The sequence below is a fragment of the Megalobrama amblycephala genome, linkage group LG23 (genome assembly GCF_018812025.1).
Source record: "Megalobrama amblycephala isolate DHTTF-2021 linkage group LG23, ASM1881202v1, whole genome shotgun sequence".
Taxonomy (NCBI): domain Eukaryota; kingdom Metazoa; phylum Chordata; class Actinopteri; order Cypriniformes; family Xenocyprididae; genus Megalobrama; species Megalobrama amblycephala.
Window position 1 is genome coordinate 13,698,974 of NC_063066.1, and position 20,245 is coordinate 13,719,218.

Consider the following 20,245-nt stretch of genomic DNA (forward strand, 5'->3'; position numbering starts at 1 on the left):
AACTGTGATTGGTTGTATTACATGTCAGTCAAACGTCCTCTTGGGTGGCCCTTGGCCAATGAAAACTGCAATAGAGTCCAGACATTTAGCCGTCAGTCTGAAGGTCTGGCTACGCGAGGGTACCCCCCGGCCTGCGATGGGGGTTCCCGCCTCCTTCTTCCCTTATCAATGAACTGTGTTACAGAGACTTATATGTAAATGCTGTTGGGTTATGTTTATCCCTTGCCAACCACTTTTCTGTGGTTTATTATTAACAGAAACAGGTCAAGTAAACCATCATTATATTGCAATCAAGAGAAGAGTGATAAACAGGACACTGTACACTGTGTGTAGAGTATTTTTCATTTATATTTTTGGGCATTTTGTCATGATTTGAAAGGCCAGTCAACGGGAGACAGGAGAGATTCAAACTCAGGTCGCCTAAAGCGTTGTTTCATCATATGTTAAAACACTGTCCACAAGGCCATGTCTCCGACGCGTGTCATTTTCATTGCTGTATGTTGTGGTTTATCCAAGTTCACACTGCTAAATTAAAATCTTTGTGGAGTCTTTTTTATATAGATAGAGATTAGAGAATTTAAGGAAATATTGACAACCAAAACAAATACCCTCAATGATGACATGTACACTGGTGCAATGGGGCAACTGAAAAGAAGCACTGGATCTGAAAAGATGTTCTCTCTGCTGTTTTTGAGATTTTTTTTACTTTGCATATAGGTGTATATGTATTTTTTATTAAAAATATTAATAAATTAATAATAAAAAGTGCTTTTTCAAAAATGATTGATTTTTCATGTTTGTGTACTTGTTAAACATTACCACTTAATCGGGTCACATGTGAAGGTCTTGAAGGGTTTATGATAAAAACAGCAGCATTACTAACAGGCAGCAGAAAAGTCGAAACTGCATCAGGTTAGTAATATTACAGCTCAGCACAAGTTTTTTTCATGAAATGCTTGTTATACCTTACCTGCTTTTAAACCTCTTACAGTTCAGACAAAAGAAGACTGTTTGAACAAAATATTGCTTTGTCAAGAAGAGCAAGATAGGTATGTCACCACGAAATCCAGGTGAAAAAAAGTACATTTCTATAATATACTTAAAGTGCTCTATTTTCGTGCACTAGTTTTGTACTTAATATACTAAAAATTCTTTTTTAGTACTTCTTAAGATCATCTTAAGAACATCTAAGTGTACTCAACTGTGCTATTTTGAGACAGCATGAAATATGAACTAAAATGTGCTTTTAATATATTATCTCTGTATTTAAAAAATGTATTTAGATACCACTTATAGTACATTTGAACCCATAGTGTACTACAAGTGGTAGCTAAATATATTTTTTAAATACAGAGATAGTATATTAAAAGCACATTTTAGTTCATAATTCATGCCGTCTTAAAATAGCACAGTTGAGTTCACTTAGATGTTCTTAAGATATGATCTTAAGAAGTACTAAAGAAGAATTTTTAGTATATTAAGTTCAAAATTAGTGCACAAAAATAGAGCACTTTAAGTATATTATAGAAATGTACTTTTTTTTCACCTGGGCACTTATTTTCATTCATTATTTTCTTCATTAATCTCCCAAAACACTTTATTTATTCAACTGACTGTAGTTAGTGTCTTGATATATGATGTATTGCTCACCAGGTCATGGGTATTCATCAGTCTACAGTGATTGTGCTACTGGTCCTTTGTGCCTTCTTCTCATTGTCTATTTATGGTCAACCAGCAGAAGTAAGGCGACGTTATGAGCATTTCCTTACGCAGCATGTGTATGGAGCCATGACTGAGCAGAGATGTGACAGGGTCATCCGCGACAGACGCATCACACAATCCCAAAATGGCAACGACTGCAAAGAAGTCAACACCTTCATACAGGCAAATAGTAACCAAGTTAGAGCAGTTTGTACTGGGGCTGGAACTCGACTCCATGAAAACAGAGATTTGTTTATTAGCGAATATCCATTTCCTGTGGTTACATGTACATTAAGAAGAGGGGAAAGACGGCCAAACTGTAATTACAGAGGTCACTTGTCCACTCGCAAAATTGTTGTGGCATGTGCAGACAAGTGGCCAGTACACTATGAAGAAGGTGTCATTGTATAAATGTCAAACTGCATAGATGTTTTAATCATGACCCAATAAATAATCAAACACACAATCAGATAATTCTGTTAGATGCAATGATGTTCATGAGTGACATGAAATAAAATAAATGTTTTCTTTAAGTTTAACTGTGTATTCTTTAAGTGATGTAAACATGTTTATTACCTGTCTATGATTAAAAAAATAATAATAATAAAAATTCGATAAAATTCTTTATCCTTACCCTTGTTGCCTTGATTGCTTTGGCTTGATTGTCTTGTCAGTGTGAACCGGAAGTTGCAACCCACTTTACTTTAGCGTTGTGAGTGTGACGTATTTCCAAGTGAAATAGAATATAGAGTACCTCAGGGATGACGTGTTTTTGTAGGCCAACCCGGGAGCTAGTGGCGCACGAGTTCCCTCGATTGAAAGCCTATGCATTTTTTCCAAAGACTTTTGGAAAATCGCAAAAAATAAGTTCTGTGTTTAACAAAGGGTTATGACACTTACACGTTTTGTCTATCAAGATAATCTTTACAAGTTACACAACATTTAAACATTTTGAAGCCTAAATAAAGTCGTCAGATATAAAAAGCTAACATATAAACGGTCTACAGCACACCATGGTCGCGAATCAACGTCACCACCACCAAGTTTCCTCAAACTTTATTTAAAAAACAACTTATAACAAATATGCTCGCTGATTATGATATGCACTGTGTGAATACTTATCCACTTTTTCATGAGAATTGCTGTCCAAATGGCCTGTTTGTCATGACGACGTCTAAAGTCCCTGCCAAAGGAAGTAGTCCCTTTTAGCAATTTGTTAGCAACCACCGTTTTTAAGACACAATAAAGGTTTAAAAAATCACAAGCGGGTTATAACTGGTGTGTTTTATGTCATAGATCAAAACGTGAAAATATTTAGAGGCTTTGTTAACCACAGACCTTATTTCAGGCGATTTAGCAAAAACCCATTCAAAAAACCCATAGACTTTAAGGCGATGGAACCGGAAGTCCTAAAATGCTAACTCGCTTCCGAGTTTTGCCTACAAAAACACATCATCCCTGAGGTACTCTATAAAGGGCGAGGTTTTATTTTAGCACACCTCCTCTCCATTCGTCGCTCATAGCAGACTGACGGTTAGAGGGGAGTGGTTAAGGATATTCAGTAGAGTGGTGCAGGTATGACTTTGTAGACCAATTGGTAGTTTAGCATCACGCTGGTTCACTCGACAAAAACCCAATAGGATTTTTACATAGGCTTTTGGATTACTGCAAAAAAAAAAAAAAAAAAAATGCTAAAATGCTAACTCGTTTCCTTGTTTTGGCCTACAAAGTGATGTCATAACCGCACCACACCAAGCCGTCAAACTGACATCATCAGAGAAGGGACACCATTACAGAGCGGAAGCAAATTTTCAGATTTATGAGTTTTGGCCTACAAAGTGCACCAGAAAAGGGATGCCATTCCAGAGCGGAAGCAAACTGCCAACAGTCTTATACATATGGCAAGCCGTTTTGACTTTTATTCATTCTCAGGATATGAATTCTAGATATAAACAATTCAGTTTTCACTAGTTAAAATGCTAATTCTTGATATGAGGAATTACATTTCTACTAGTAACAATGACAATTGTTGAAATCAAGAATTTCATCTTGATATCAATCTTGATATCAACATTTGAATTAACATCTGAATTATTGATATCAAAAATTACGATTTTTACTAGTAAGAATTGTATTTCTGATATGTGAAATTGGAATTTCAACTAGTAAGAAATCAATTCTTGATATCAACAATTGAATATGAATGGTAGCCTATGGTGACATTTCACTAGTGAAAATACAATTACAGATATCAAGAATTCTAGTTTTTACTAGTGGAAATTCAAATGTTGATATCAAGAACTGAATTGTTGATATCAAGAATTCATATCCTGAGATGTGAATAAAAGTCAAAACGACTTGCCATACATACACTGTATGGGCATTTGATTTGTATAAAATAATAATAATTAAAAAAAAAAAAAAAAAAAAATATATATATATATATATATATATATATATATATATATATATATATATATATATATATAAAATAGACATATATAAGTTCTAGGTCATATTTGTACCCTAGATACTGCCAACAGCTGTTAACGGTTGTATCGCCAATCGCCATTTGTTCTACCATTAAAATGTTTCCCTTTCGTGAGCAATACATAAAATCTATTTACTAATGTTTCGTGTCTTTTATTTTGTAAAAAAATAAACTGAACTTCCTGTTTGTGTTTGGAAGGCTAACACTGGCTTCACGTCGCCACTGGACGCGGATCCAGATAGATAGTAGCTGCTGTTCACCTTCATATTGGCCACAAATCGCACTTATGAGCTTGACTGAAAATCAGAGGAGATAAATAGACCAGTTTCTGTTGAACGGTTTGCCTTAAAGGTCTTTTTACAGCACTGTTAGGTCCGCATCCTTATAAAACAGTGGTGAGGTTGCTAACAGCTGATCGCTAGCTAGAGCTGGGGATCATAACAACTTCAAACAGTATCATCACCTCTCCACATGCTGCTGATGAATGAACAGCTCAGCTCTTCTCCATCTGAGTCATGATGCCTCTCAACAACCGCTGTTAAGATCATAACATAGCTCCTGCTAGTCTGCTGTGAGTGTTACAACCAGTCTGTTATAGATTATTGTTCTATTGTTTGATTTGTTTATGGAGCTTTTCTTCTGTTTTACTTATTTGAGCTGTTATTCAGTTTTGTTATTGATAGCCGTGAAAATATATATTTTTTTGCATTATGATAGTTTAGATGGATTCATGTGAAAGTGACGCCCTCGTTCTTTGTCTCACAGATGTTTATTGTTGTATCTATTTTTTACACAGGAGTGAGTGATGATAATGTGTTGATGCCTCAAACAAGAGGATCAGGACAGAGGGAGTGAGTTTATTACCTTCCCTTGGTGGATATCTCACTGTCCTGGACATGATGGGCCCACGGAGGAAGGTCACCAGGACTCATAGTTTGGGGGGAGGAACGTTTAACTCTCTCGGGCATGAGGAACCCAAAGACTACATCAACGAGCTCTCACATGAGGTGCTCTGCCACATATTCCGGTCAGTACAGCACCCCAACACCCCACCTCTAGTTAGTACAATAGTTAGCTACTGTATTAGCAATGCTATTATCATCCATATATCTGTTCTCCTAACTGTCATAGGTTAACAACACAAACTGCAATGATTTATAGTTGACTTGAATTATGATGCAGAAGTCTATCTCCCCTCAGATACTTACCCATGCAGGACATAATGTGTATGGAATGTCTTTCGCGTAAACTGCGGGAGGCGGTGACCCTGTACTTGCGGGTGGTGAAGGTGGTGGACCTTTGTGCCAGCCGGTGGTGGGAGTACATGCCCTCAGGTAGATGGCGCTCAAATGCTGTCAAATTTCACTGAGATCTGGTTATAACTAAATTCCAGAAGCGGCGTTAACATTAAAGGGTTAGTTCACCCAAAAATGAAAATCCTGGCATCAAGTACTCACCCTTATGTCATCCCAAACCCGTAAGACCTTCGTTCATCTTCAATTAAGATATTTTTGATGAAATCCGAGGGTTTCCAAACCATACGTAGGCAGCAACATCATTGCACAATTTGAGGTCCATAAAGGTATTAAAGGGGTAGTTCACCCAAAAATGAAAGTTATGTCATTAATGACTCAACCTCATGTCGTTCCAAACCCGTAAGACCTCCATTCATCTTCGGAACACAGTTTAAGATATTTTAGATTTAGTCCGAGAGCTTTCTGTCCCTCCATTGAAAATGTATGTACGGTATACTGTCCATGTCCATAAAGGTAATAAAAAGTAGTCCATGTGACATCAGAGGGTCAGTTAGAATTTGTTGAAGCATCGAAAATACATTTTGGTCCAAAAATAACAAAAACTACGACTTTATTCAGCATTGTCTTCTCTACCGGAATCCTTTCCATTGAATTGATTCCATTGAATTGATTTCAAGATTTCAATAGAAATTTCAACAGAACAGCATTCATTTGAAATCTAAATGTTTTGTATCATTTTAAATACATTTCCTGTCACTTTTTAATAATTTAATTGGATATATAATGTGTCTTTTGCTGAATAAAAGTATTAATTTCATTCAAAATTTTTCTGACCCCAAACTTTTAAATGGTGGTGTACATTACCAGTGTAACATTATTTTATACATCTAATTTTTCATAATTAAATTAAATTATTTTAATATTTTAATCATTTAATATTTAACATTTATTTAGTTCACTGAAATTGAGTAAATATTGAGTTTTAGAATTGATATAATGAGAAACTTATGTTAGTCAGATTGATTATCAGCCAATGCTAGACAGTGAGTTCAGGTTGGACGATTAATAGACCTGGCAGATATATTGGTCTTTTCCGAATGGTAGTCTAAGTCTGTGAATCCAAGAATACTAGTCCTAAAGCCATGAAATGTAATTGTTATTCTCATTTCATTGTCTTTCCTAATTGCTATTGTTTGAACTGTCATGTGTCTGTAACTTAGGATTCACAGACTCCAGTTTCCTCATGCTGATGAAGAAGATGCCTGATTTGGAGCAGCTGTATGGTCTTCATCCACGTTACCTAGAGAGAAGGAGGGTCAGAGGTTATGAGGCTTTCAGTATTCCTGGTGTTTTGGAGGCTCTACAGGCCTGTCCCAACCTTATAGTAAGTTAATATCAGAGATAATTGTCATATCAGTATATGAAAATGGAAGTGTCTGTTTTCTACTGCAGTTGAAAATAATAATATTTGCACTTATAGGGAGTTGAGACGTCTCATTTGGAGCTGGTGGAGGCCGTATGGAACTACATGCCTCAGGTTCACATTCTAGGGAAGTTCAGGAACCGAAACGGGGCCTTTCCTATTCCCTCAGAGAACAAACTTACCATTCCAGCTGCAGCTAAAATCCAGACCCTCCATCTTGTTGGTGAGTTTCAGATTGCCTCCATTGTGCAAACCTTTGTCCCATCATATGTCATCTTGGTTATATTTTGTCACAAACCTTTCTGTTTGAACTTTCCTGCAGGTGTCAATGTGCCAGAGATCCCCTGTCTGTCCATGCTCAGACATCTGTACTTGAAGTGGGTGCGCCTCACTAAGCCTCAGCCCTTCAAAGACTTTCTCTGTGTGAACTTGCGTACGTTCGTCATGAGGAACTGTGCCGGTCCCACTAATTCGCTTAAGTATGTGCCTCTTGTCACTGGTCTGGCTTCCGCCCGCAACTTAGAGCAGCTGGAGCTGGTGAGGGTGCCCTTTTTAGGGGGACTGATTCAGCATGTGGTGGAGGATAGCTGGAGATCAGGTAACCACACAATTTTGCCAGCTTCTTATAAATAGGAGGCATATCAGAATGACTGAATAATATATTATTGTATTGTAAAACATAGTCAGAACTCTTGTTGTATTTCTCATTGACCACGTGTGTGAAATACTGATTTTGTTTTGTCTACATATTTTGAGCAAGAAATGAGTATGCAGTGTCCACTACTAAAAGAACGTTCCAGGTCTGTGTCATATTGTCTAACGTACATCTCTTCTAGGAGGGTTTCGTAATTTGCACACAATTGTTTTTGGTGCCTGTAAAAATGCACTTGAAGTGGATCTGGGCTACCTCATCATTACTGCTGCTCGCAGGTAAATCTATGTTTAAATGTTTAAAGAACATTATAAACTTACACTGACTCCTGTTTAGAATTAGAGACGTTGACAGGATCGACTTTCGTTGTCCAGGTTGCATGAAGTTCGAATCCAGCCTTCTTTAACCAAAGATGGGGTATTCTCCGCACTGAAGATGGCAGAACTAGAGTTCCCTCAGTTTGAGACTTTGCACCTCGGATATGTTGATGAATTTCTGTTGCAATGTAAGTCATTGTTATATAATGTGAATGATCACATCTTGCTGTCAGGTGCATCATGGATGCAGACGCAGATGTTACTGTAAACAGTTGGATGTACACTTGTCAAAGTGTGACTTTATAAATATGGCCGTAGCTAGCTATGATGTCACCGAGGCAAACTAATCAACTTTTGTCTAATTTTGCCATTTTTAGTTGAAAATAGGCCTATTATTTACGTGATTCATGTAAAGTAAAAATTTGTAACTGTCAATGTGAGGGGACAAGAATCATTAACAAAGCTGTTTTCATCATATTAGGCATAAGATTGATAATGGTTGTGTACATATTTTGAATGAATTTAATAAACTTAGTTACCTAGCTTCCTGGTAGCTATCTGTAAGATAACTAAGAAAATGATTCGTAAAACATATAAATATCAGTTGACCCTATGTTTATTTTCTTCACAGACAAAAATGAAAAGACTATCAGTCAAAGCTCAGCTTTAGGAGAGGAAGAGACAGGGCATGATAAGGAGAATGAGAGAAAAAAAAAGAGTGATGGAGATTAGGAGAGATCAGATATTGACACATAATCTACTAAAGCTTTATCCAGTTTTTTGGCCTTCAACGTCTTGCACATATGTTGATCAGAGAAATCAAAATCAAAATTTTCTCCCTAATTAACCCCCCTAACTATGTCAAATTTGGGACCTCAGTGATTATAAAATGCTGCTTACGGCCCTGTATGATTGTTGGGTTATATTACTTTGAAGTTATCTATTCCCATCTTTAAAGGGATATTTCAGCCCAAAAATGAATATTCTGTCATCAATTACTCACCCTCATGTAATTCCAAACCCATTAGACTTTCATTCACCTTTAAAACACAAATAAATATTTTAAAATGAAACATGAGAGATGTTCTGTATGTTCCTCCATTGAAAGTCCATTCGACCGAAACCTTCAAGCATCAAAAAGTTCATAAAGACATCATAAAATTGTCAAGAAAGCATGTTTGAGCATCTGTTAACCATATTTGATGTGCTCTATGTATTTATGTTTATCCGTGCCTCAAATGAAATGATCTATGCCAAATGAAATCTGTTCATCATATGAAGTGATCATGTCTCTTCAAAAGAATTGATTAAACTGTTTGATTCATATGGATTAATTTTATGATGTCTTTATAAAATTTTGAAACAAATGTTTTGGTGGAATGGACTTCTGTTCTGTTCTTTATATGTATAGTCTTATGGGTTTGGAACGACAAAGTAAATGATTCCAGAATTTTCATTTTTGTGTGAACTAACCCTTCAGTTACCTGCAATAAAACATGTTTCACGCAGGTAACATGAGCCATGCTGAGTTAGTGAAATACGGTCTTGCTGATGTGATCGAAAATCCAGGAATCATCACAGACATTGGAATGAAGGCTGTTAATGAGGTGTTCACCTCCATCAAGTATTTGGTCATTTATAACTGTCCACATCTTCACAACCCTCACAACTGGATCACAGGTAATGGATTCACCCTCATTTATTTATGTATTTCCTGAGATAATGATACTACTTGAACTATTTTATTTAAAATGTAGTATCTAGAACGTCCTCAAAAATTCCAAGTTGATTTTAAGCATGTTTCACTATTCGTTTTTAAATCTGACTGATAAGCCGCTCTTTGTTAAAGACCATTCGCGCTGGAGTCGGTTGGTGGACCTCACTCTGGTGCGCTGTCATGCTATCAAGCTGGAGTCGTTCAGTCAGTTCATTGAGATGCTTCCCAGCCTGGAATTCATCTCTCTAGATCAGATGTTTCGTGAACCTCCCAAGGTGAGCATAGGAGCCCATGAAAACTGAGTTGACAGTGATATACATTGATTAACTGGAGACTATCACTAAGATATCATTACCATTTGTGGTAAACAGATAGTTAAAATTCTTTCTACTGGTATGAACCTCAGCTCATTACAATAAGAAATTACAATATGAATGAAAATTGCTATAATATAACTATACTATACTAAAGGGGTTGAAATGTTGTCAGTCATATTAATTTCATGTGTTTACTGCAGGGCTGTGCCCGTGTGGGTCTCAGTGCGGGCACAGGTATCGGTGTATCATCTGCCCTGGTCAGCAATCAGAATTCCAACAATGATAATGACAACAATAACAACAACAATCACCAGAATAATAATGATGCAAACATTCCACCAAATAACAACAACAACCAGGTTGATGATGTGCCTCAGCAACACCACCGTGGCCCAGAGGGTACGTATATACATATAATACTTTCATTCTAGCCTGACGTGGTCATACTCAATTCTAGTCAGAATATGTATGAACTTCCCGTCCAAAAAATGTTGTGGGCGGGGTTCGGGCTGGCACCCAGGCTACTTTCATTCAGCAGGGATGCATTAATTGATCATAATTGGCAGCAAAGACATAATGCAAAAAAAGAAATCTATTTCAAAATAAATGCTGTTCTTTTTCACTTTCTATTTACAAAACAGACATTTTTCCTAACAAAAATGTATAATGGTTTCCACAAAAATATTAACACAGCAGTTTTGAACAGTGATAATAATAAGAAATGTTACTGCAGCAAATCAGCATATTAGAATGATTTCTGCAGGATCATGTGACACTGAAGACTGCAGTAATAGCTGCTGAAAATTCAGTTTTGCCATCAGAGGAATAAATTATATTTTAAAATGTTCAAATAAAAAAATTAGTTTAAATTGTAATATTTCACAATATCACTATTTTTTTTACTGTATTCTTGATCAAATTAATGCAGCTTCATTGCAGATAAGAGACTTCTTACAAAATCATGATGAAGATCTTACTGACCAGAAAACTTTTGAACGGTAGTGTATGTCTAGTGTTTTTTGCTTGTTGAAATATTTGAATTGACTTCAATCAGAGATTCCCGATGTGGAGGGCATGGTGGCAGACAACATGGAGCCTGAGCCGGTACTTGTGGCTGTCAATCCAGAGGAAGAAACCCAGGGTTCCAGCCAGACTACTAATCCTTCGCTTGAACAGGATGAGGAACAAGCAGGTCTGAAGAAACCCTGTGAATAATCTGTGAAGAAACCCTGTGAATAATGGATGGGATACGTTTAATGATTAACCATTAATTTTTTTTTGCTTCGTCTTTTATGATTTCGTTTAGGCCCTAGCGGAGTTCAAACTGCGGTGAAGAAGCAGTCGGTGGTGGTGTCTGACTCGGACAGTGAGGACGAGTACAGTCCAATCAGGACACCGGCTGCCGCCCGCTCTCAAGGCCAGTACCCAGAAACAGAAGCCCAGGGGAAGAGCAGCACAGCTATGACTCCAAATGGTAGTTGACATTTAAAATCCTTATAGCCACTGCATCAGTTCATAGTACAAAATCTTTTCAAACACATATAATGTCCTTATATTAATGTCTATAATGACACTTTTGATCAATATAATGTGTCATTGCTGAATAAAAGTATTAATTTTACTGACCCCAATTGTTACTTTATCTTTTAATTCGATGACATTCATACATTTCAAATTGTGGCATAAAAGAGTGTTTAAATATTTGTAAACAAAAACTTGAACTGAGTTGAGAAGGTTAATGACACTTGTCTTCTGTAGAGCTGCTTTGGATGTCATTTCATAACTTATGAACTTTGCCACATTTACAGTTATTGAACTGAATTGAATCAACATTAATTGAGCTGAATAATGACAATTGTATTCTGTAGGGCTGCTTTACAACTGAAATTGAAGTAACCATCTGTACTCGATAAAGCACTATACAAATAAATGTGATATGACCTAAATAAAAATTGTTATATAAAAATTCGAAGGATTATCAATAAACAGCAGTTAGTTCTCATCTGCGAGGAACATAGTCCAGTTTGACTTCAGGAAGTGCTGTCTTCCTGAATTTCCCTGTTTAAAGGATACTGAGATGTCAAACTAGCAGAAGCTCTAGTGTAGAAACGTCTTAAGAAAAAGCCTGCGCCAAACAAATCTCATCTTGAACTTATGCTGATATCTGCTGTATTCTGACAGGTAAAGGGAAAACTCCACTGCGTAGACGTGGACCGCAGCCTCAGGAGCTGAGCTGTGAGAAAGGCTGCCAGGTAACAAGCGAGCAGATCAAGGCTGACATGAAAGCGGCCACTGAGACGGCTGAGCGTGGAGCCAGAGACAGAAACAGTGGATCTGGGCCTGCTTCAGGCTACACAGCCGGCAGCTGTGTTTGCTCCATCCGCTGGAGGGAGGACTCGGCCAATCAGGACGACCAGGGTGGGGCGGGTAGAGGGGAAAATGATATGGTGAGGACTCGTTGCACGTGCAGCCGGTCTCGTCCCGGCTCTGAAAACAGGACTCGTAGTGGCCACAGCCTACCAGCGGGGAACGAGAACCACAGACCAGAATGTCACAGCCCAGAGCAGAGAGCAGGGGGAGATGAGATGGAGGATAGGCACTCCAGCACTCCACCCAGGACACCGAGCTCATCTGAGGGACATAGTGAGAGGACTGCGGTCCACCAGCAAGGCTCATCACACAGAAGCCCTTCAGATGAGTTCCCCAGGAGACCCATCACACGTGCCCGCAGCAGACTTTCCTCTGTGCCCCTGGTTTGTGAGTCAGGTAAGACGAGAGCAGAGGTTCCTCACAGTGGGACATCAGAGAATCAATTGAGCAATGGAAAAAAGGCACAGTTGGGCAAAGGCTGACCCTCGGGTGTGCCGTTTGTGCATAGCATAAAAGCAGATGGAGGAATGCTGGGGGTCTGGATTACTCCACTGTTAGTCTATATTGGCAGCTATACTGCAGTATATCTCCATGTGTTCATGACATTTAGATAAAGTGGTACCACCGTTTTGACTCCTAGTGAACCTACAGTGCTGAGAAGAGGAGCAAATGTAAGAAACTAGAGTTTTAACATGCATAAAGCAACTGATGGTGTATAACATCTCAACTTAAGTGTGGATGCATTATTTTAGGGATAGTTAAAGGTGCTAAAGAGGATCTTTTCGTCGACTGAGAAACCAAAGTCTTGTTACTGAGTTTTTGAAATGAGCGCATGCGTAAGAACAACCCCCCTCCTTCACAGCTAATTTCGAGGGAACGCCTCCCAAAACTCGTGCACAAGTATTGGAACACGAGTGTTTACCACCGGCATTCGCTGTGTCGTGTTAGTGGATTCATTATGTTGGACTCACCGCAGGTAACTCATAATCTGCAGTTGTTACTCCCGTCTCCTGACAAAAACATTACATGCGGCGCCTGTGGAGTGTGGAAAGTTACTGGAGCGCGCAGCCGCGCACGTCTCGCACAAGGAACATAATGGCAGTGATTGACAAGCCAGAGGGCCAATCGTTTACGGGATGATCACGTAAACGATTGGCTGATGTTTTTAAGGCCCTACCTCGTGCACAGATGATGTATATTAATATTATTCCTTTCAGTGCACCTAATAAATAGTCTTTTATCAGTAAGTAAAGACAGTTTCAAGTAATATTGCAAAAATGTATAAAACAAAACATCCTATTTAGCACCTTTAACACTTTTTCAGGCCACTTTCAGACAACACTCAGATTTATACAATATGTCTTAAAGTATGATATGTAACTATATAACACTGAATTTTAATATTAAAATTACATACTTTTGGTCTGTAAGATTTTTTTAATGTTTTTTGAAAGAAGTCTCTTATGCTCATTAAAGGTGCAATACGTGATTCTCTACAGAAACATTTTTTGTTATACTGGTTGAAAGTTTCCTCATCCTGATAGCAATCACTGTTAAACGGTAAATGTATTTTTATAAATTTATATCAATCAGATATGAGGTATTTTATCTCGTGATACTTTGCCGAGAGCAGCTCTGTGTGTGTGTGTGTGTGTGTGTGTGTGTGCGCGTGCGTTCATGTGTTTTGGAGGAGGCGTGTCTTTGGATGGCGATATGCAGGGAGGGTGTGATCGTTTGCTTCCAATGCTAGCAGGCTAATGTTAGCATTTCCCAGATCACTTACTGCACCTTTAAGGCTGCATTTATTTGATCAAAATCCAGTAACAACAGTATTATTGTCAAATATTATTATTATTAGTTCAAAAGAACAGCATTTATTTGTTATAGAAATCTTTTGTAACATTATAAATGCCCTTACTGTCACTTTTGATCAGTTGAGTTTTGCTGGATCAGTGTGTTACCCTTATTCGATGTCTCTTGCCATTGTACGACTCTTGTTTCCGCCAATTGATCATGTTGAATCTGAGTTTGTCAGGTCTTGGAATGTTGCCCATGATATGCAAAATAGTTGGTTGAAAATATTTAGATGAGATTTAGCCAGGATGAATCAGTCTAATCAGTAAGACTTGCAGTTAATTTCTACTGTGCTTCATCACCTGTTGATCTGTCCAGAACTGCCCAAAGCAAAGCCTCGGGCTGCGGTGAAGAGAAAACGTATGGCAGACAAGTCCACCAGCACTAGTGACCCTGTAACTGAAGACGACCATGTGCAGGTGGGTCCATAGTCTGGTTTCACTCAACTATACATTTCCTTAATGCAGAACACAAGTGTTCAGGTGTGTTCAGATAATTTTGGGGCCACTCACAATTATTTTTCACATCATACAGGTCCTCAGCCTTAAATCCAAAAACCTTGTGGGAATCACACTTACAAACTGTGGCATCACAGACCTGGTCCTTAAGGAGTGCCCCAAAATGATGTTTGTCCACGGTGAGTTTATAGCAGAACACGCTGACATTCGTATGTGAGACAGACTGTTTCAGATCCTCATGCGTAATTTGATTCTTTCTTCCCAAGCGACACGCTGTAGGGTGCTAAAACACTTGTTGGTGGAAAGTGCCCCCATAGTAAACCGCTTTGACTACGCACAATGTAAGAAGTTGGACATGGAGCAGGTGCTCGACCAGATCTTACGGATGCCCGCGGAGAGAAACCGCATCATCTACATGAGACCTATGCAGCAGGTCAGTGTTATGGTTGCCATGTAAAGAAAGCAAGGATGCATTAAATTGAAGTGACAGTAAAAATTTAGAATGTTACAAAAGATTTCTATTTCAAATAAATATTGCTGTTTTGAGTCCTAAAATATTTCTTGAGCACCAAATCAGCATATTAGAATGATTTCTGAAGGATCATGTGACATTGAAGACTGGGGTAATGATGCCATCAGGAAATAAATAACATATAGAAAACAGTTGTTTTAAATCGTACTAATATTTTGCAGTTTTACTGTTTTTACTGTATTACTATACTGTAAATCTGGAATGTTTGGCACCATATGTAACGGTTTTCCAGCCAACGTGTGATTTGGTTTACTATAGAATTACCTATATATTATATAGAGAGTTTTTAGCCCTGTAAAGGGTATTTGAGGTATTTAAAGCACAGTATTTTACACTTATGCTCTTTTCAACATTCATCTCCAGATTGATTCTCTGGCTCTGGAGAAAAAGCTCTTCAGCGGTCCATACCCATACCATATTGCTATTATCCATGAGTTCAGCAACCCACCCAATGTTAGGAACAAGGTGCGCGTACGTAGCTGGATGGACACCATTGCCAACATTAGCCAGTGAGTGGACCACATACCCATATAGACCAAGAATAAAATCTTCGTTAAGCATTTGTTTAGTGTGTATCATCTTTATAATGATGTGTGTAAAAAGTAATAATTTGTGTGTGTCTTGTTTCATTACAATTTGATTCTGCAAAAATGATGCCGACTTTCCAAATGGTTCATTTAATTCCTGCTTTGTCCACCAGATGGCACTGTTTTCTTATCATGGTATACTCAAAGGCTCACTGATCTGTGTTTTTGTCCTTTCACAAGAGAACTCATCAAGTATGAATTCTTTCCGGAGGCCACACGGACGGAAGAGGATGTAAAGAAGTATCCCAGCTATCCCTGGGGCCGAGACATCTACACATTAGAGGGTGAGAGGAAACAGATCAGAGTCCTTTGAGACTAGCTCCAAGTTCCCCTCACTTCCTCTGGTAACACAGTTATATTGGTGTGTGAGAGAGTGAAGAGATATATTTACAGTTGCATTTACATTTCTCAAACACTTAACACAAAGCTAATTGCTCCCTTTGTGTAAATCAAATAGATATAAGAATACTTGCTGCGATAATGTTTTTAAATTATTATAAAATGTGTTATTGTTTGTTTGTGTGTGTGTGTGTGTTGTGTTGCTGTACATGTATGTATACCACTGTCTACATAACAAATTGCCTTTCAAGGATGGTAATGTAAATTATCTTAATGGATGAGAAAATTTGCTAGCTCTCATAATGTTGCATCGGCCCATAAATATTTACAAGATCCATTTTGGTTTTAAAGCAATAAAAAAGTAATGGCATTCGATCTTTCCCACACTCTCTGTGCTTTAGGAGTAGTAGATGGGGCGCCGTACTCAATGATCACAGATTTCCCGTGGCTTCGCTCTTTACGCACAGCAGAGCCCAACAGTTACGCTCGATACGACTTTGAGGATGATGAAAGCAGTAAGTAACACACTGAAAAAGGAACACACTGAAATAACGAAGTTCAGGTGTAGTTATTCATCACAATTCAATGATTCAAATGCAGATAAATCCTAGCTATAGCACAGCTATAGTTAGGTGTGACCTTTGTTCATATGTTTTCCCATCTTGGTTAAAAGGTGCCGTAGAACGTCTTTTTAAAAGATGTAATATAAGTCTAAGGTGTCCCCTGAATGTGTCTGTGAAGTTTCAGCTCAAAATACCCCATAGATTTTTTTTTTATTAATTTTAAAATAACTTTTTATTTTGGGGCATCATTAACTATGAGCCGATTTAGGCTGCGGCCCCTTTAAATGCTCACGCTTCCCACCCACGGAGCTCGCGCTTGCCTTTAACAGCATAAACAAAGTTCACACAGCTAATATAACCCTCAAAATTGTTCTTTACAAAGTGTTCATCATGCAGCATGTCTAATCGCGTAAGTATGGTATTTATTTGGATGTTTACATTTGATTCTGAATGAGTTTGAGGCTACGCTCCGTGGCTAAAGCTAACATTACACACTGTTGGAGAGATTTATAAAGAATGAAGTTGTGTTTATGCATTATACAGACTGCAAGTGTTTAAAAATGAAAATAGCGACGGCTCTTGTCTCCATGAATACAGTAAGAAACGATGGTAACTTTAACCACATTTAACAGTACATTAGCAACATGCTAACGAAACATTTAGAAAGACAATTTACAAATATCACTAAAAATATCATGATATCATGGATCATGTCAGTTATTATTGCTCCATCTGCCATTTTTCGCTGTTATTCTTGCTTGCTTACCTAGTCTGATGATTCAGCTGTGCACATCCAGACGTCCTGCCCTTGTCTAATGCTTGAACATGGGCTGGCATATGCAAATATTGGGGGCATACACCCCGACTGTTACGTATGTTGAGATTCGCCTGTTCGTCGGAGGTCTTTTAAACAAATGAGATTTATATAAGGAGGAGGAAACAATGGAGTTTGAGACTCACTGTATGTCGTTTCCATGTACTGAACTCTTGTTATTTAACTATGCCAAGATAAATTCAATTTTTAATTCTAGGACACCTTTAAATTGTTTTTTATTACCCATCCACTGTTTAGAATAGAGTACCATTCAAATGTTTGGGATCTGCAAGATTTTTGAAGTATTTTTGAAAGATGCATCTTCTGCTCACCAAGGCTGCATTTATTAGATCAAAAACACAGTAAAAACAGTAAAATTGTAAAAATTTATTACAATTTAAAGTATAGATGTTGTCTATTTTAATATATTTTAATCTGTAATTTACTCTTGTGATAGCGAAGCGATCATTACTCTAGCCTTCAGCATCACATGATCCTTCAGAAATCATTCTAATATGCTGATTTGCTGCTTTGATCAATTTAATGCATCTTTGCTGAATAAAAAAATTTCTTTAAAAAAAATCTTTCTGACCCCAAACTTTTGAACATTTATTCCCATTTTTCCTCTTTTCCTTCTAATATGTCCCTCAGTTTTAAAAATAGTCCCTCATTTAAAAAAATAAATAAATTAACAGTATGAACATCTATCTCACTCTCGCCCACTCTTTTTCCTTTTCGTCAGCTACTATCTATGCGCCACGGCGCAAGGGACAGCTCTCAGCCGACATCTGCATGGAAACGATCGGCGAGGAGATCTCAGAGCGACGGCAGACACGTAGGGGCGTTTTCCAGCGTGTGGTGGTCGTCTTCATCCACTACTGTGACGTTCGGGGGGAACCGGTGGAAGACGACTACATCTAGAATGATCACTGCTCGGCTGGAGGGCCTGGAGATGCTGGAGAGAGGTGTGGAGAGCTCTTCAGCCCTCTGCCAGGCTCTGACCACCTCTGTGTGAGAACAGAGAGGCATCTAAGACGCAGCCTCAGTGTGGAATACCAAGGCATTTCCAGTTGCCTTTAACTCTGAGTTGATTTGAAACAAAGAGTAATTGCTTTCTATCGGCCATTTTTTTTTTTTTTTTGTGAGTTCATTCTAGACTAATGAACTGAAGAGTAATGGTGTCAACAGGCTGCTTTGCTTGTGTTCTTTACATGAAGGATGAATGGCAAGCCTTCCATGGAGCGGAAGCAAACTTACAGTAAAGAGGGATGATGGTGTCAGCAGATGCTTTGTTGCTACGGTTGTGCACATTAGAAAAGACATGCAGAGTCATGAAAGGTGGCTTATGAAATTGTTTGTTTGGTTTTTGGTGGAGATTTTTATTTTTTTCAAAGCCGGACAGGGTGTTTGGCCACTTGGCATGATTTTCCGGTGTATCTGTACTGTTACAGGCAATAACATCGTTCTAGAGTTGTTTTTTGCGCCTCATACCTTTTCAGAGACATTTTATTTTATTTTATTTTATTTTATTTTTTATAATTTCATATATTATTTTTGTTTTCCCTTTTCCCTTTCCCCTAGAGGTTGGCTCAAGTGTTTTTCACTATTAACGGTGCTGGTGTCAGTTTAACCCAGAACCTGGTGAAGAGATTAAATGTTTCTTGGCCCATGAGAGGAACGTGGCAGAATTGGTCAATAGATGTACCTCGTTTTACTCCCTGTGGTCTTCTAGAGCAAAAAAATTGTGTAAACCGAAATGTTGAGAGTATTTTAAGCAGACGTGATTTTTGTCTCTTCTCCCTTTAGTTGGACCCACATTTTTATGTAATTCCAGTAGAATCGTTTTAAATCTGAAGCACAATGGATAAAGTTGCCAGGCATATCCCTTATTCATCTTCAGATGACTTGACGCACATTCTTTTCTCACAAACTCACTCTTTTCATATGGTGAAGCATCTTCAAAAATGGCCCTGTGCCATTAACCTGCATTATAACCTACACCACAGATAACGGAGTCAGCATTGTGTGTTTCTGGATTGCTTCTTTTCTTTTTCTTGCCTAGTCCTTGGCACAGATTTTAACATTCAAAATCGACAAATGGAAATAAAATAAAATGCACAATTTGTCTTAACTGTCTGCTTGGTTCAGGATAGATTTCACCAACTTGTGTTTGTAAAGAGTAGTTAGGGAAACTAGTCTAATTAGGAGAGCGTTGCAAGTCCAGGAGCTATTGATGCATGAAAACCCCCATCTCTTTGCTCTATTTTCTGCTTTTCTGGGTGACCCACTCTGCCATGTTTCAAAAGCCAAGAAACTCCATAAATTGAATCTGCACCCGTGCTGAGCACTGCAGAAACTTGTGTACTAAGTTCATGTACAGATATTCTGTATTTAAATGATCTTCCAAGATTTGTTTTATATGTTTATATAAAAGAATAAATATTTCACTAAGACGTTCTGGCATGGCTATTTTTGTTTTATTTTATGTCATATTTTATATAACTTATGTATAATCTAACTTTCTTACTACGAGGCTGTTGAATGTTCGAATCTGATTAGTTGACAAACGTTAAGGTGTGAAATTATTTTCAGGGAAGTAGTTCTAGGCAGGTCTTGGCCGCATTATAGACCCATATCACTTCGCCAATCGCAAAAAAAAAGACACCGACCACGCAAATAAAAATAGTAAACACTAGGACAAAAACGACAAATTATTGTCATGGTTTTTTTTTTTTGTCACAAATTAATATGTCCTAAAAAAATAAGAAAAGCGCATACTCTCTCCCGCTCTCTCTCTCATTCAAACGCGCGCGCACACACACACACACACACACACACACACACACACACTAAA

At 38.0% G+C, this 20,245-nt stretch overlaps 1 protein-coding gene and 1 long non-coding RNA gene across 2 annotated transcripts; both read left to right on the top strand.

Moving 5' to 3' along the window:
• The first annotated feature begins 809 nt into the window (after nucleotides 1-809).
• Nucleotides 810-1,868, top strand: LOC125259113. Its single transcript, XR_007182726.1, has 3 exons — nucleotides 810-912; nucleotides 992-1,049; nucleotides 1,739-1,868. It is a non-coding gene; the product is annotated as an uncharacterized LOC125259113 (long non-coding RNA).
• Nucleotides 1,869-4,372: 2,504 nt separating this feature from the next.
• fbxo38 (F-box protein 38) lies at nucleotides 4,373-19,844 on the top strand. Its single transcript, XM_048176274.1, has 21 exons — nucleotides 4,373-4,763; nucleotides 4,989-5,219; nucleotides 5,393-5,526; nucleotides 6,669-6,832; nucleotides 6,929-7,094; nucleotides 7,194-7,469; nucleotides 7,708-7,801; nucleotides 7,898-8,028; nucleotides 9,350-9,520; nucleotides 9,690-9,832; nucleotides 10,075-10,273; nucleotides 10,929-11,066; nucleotides 11,181-11,348; nucleotides 12,056-12,640; nucleotides 14,417-14,517; nucleotides 14,633-14,735; nucleotides 14,823-14,989; nucleotides 15,452-15,597; nucleotides 15,856-15,959; nucleotides 16,416-16,529; nucleotides 18,134-19,844. Exons 2-21 carry the CDS (start codon nucleotides 5,089-5,091, stop codon nucleotides 18,310-18,312), a joined length of 3,414 nt encoding a protein of 1,137 aa, XP_048032231.1. The 5' UTR covers nucleotides 4,373-4,763; nucleotides 4,989-5,088; the 3' UTR covers nucleotides 18,313-19,844.
• Nucleotides 19,845-20,245: the final 401 nt, after the last annotated feature.

What these genes read in the sequence shown, in the direction of transcription:
- fbxo38 (XM_048176274.1), top strand. Translation starts at nt 5,089, where the DNA reads ATGATGGGCCCACGGAGGAAGGTCACCAGGACTCATAGTTTGGGGGGA. An exon ending in ATCATTACTGCTGCTCGCAG is followed by an intron (nt 7,802 to 7,897) that starts GTAAATCTATGT and finishes TTCGTTGTCCAG; the next exon opens with GTTGCATGAAGTTCGAATCC. An exon ending in CACAGCTATGACTCCAAATG is followed by an intron (nt 11,349 to 12,055) that starts GTAGTTGACATT and finishes GTATTCTGACAG; the next exon opens with GTAAAGGGAAAACTCCACTG.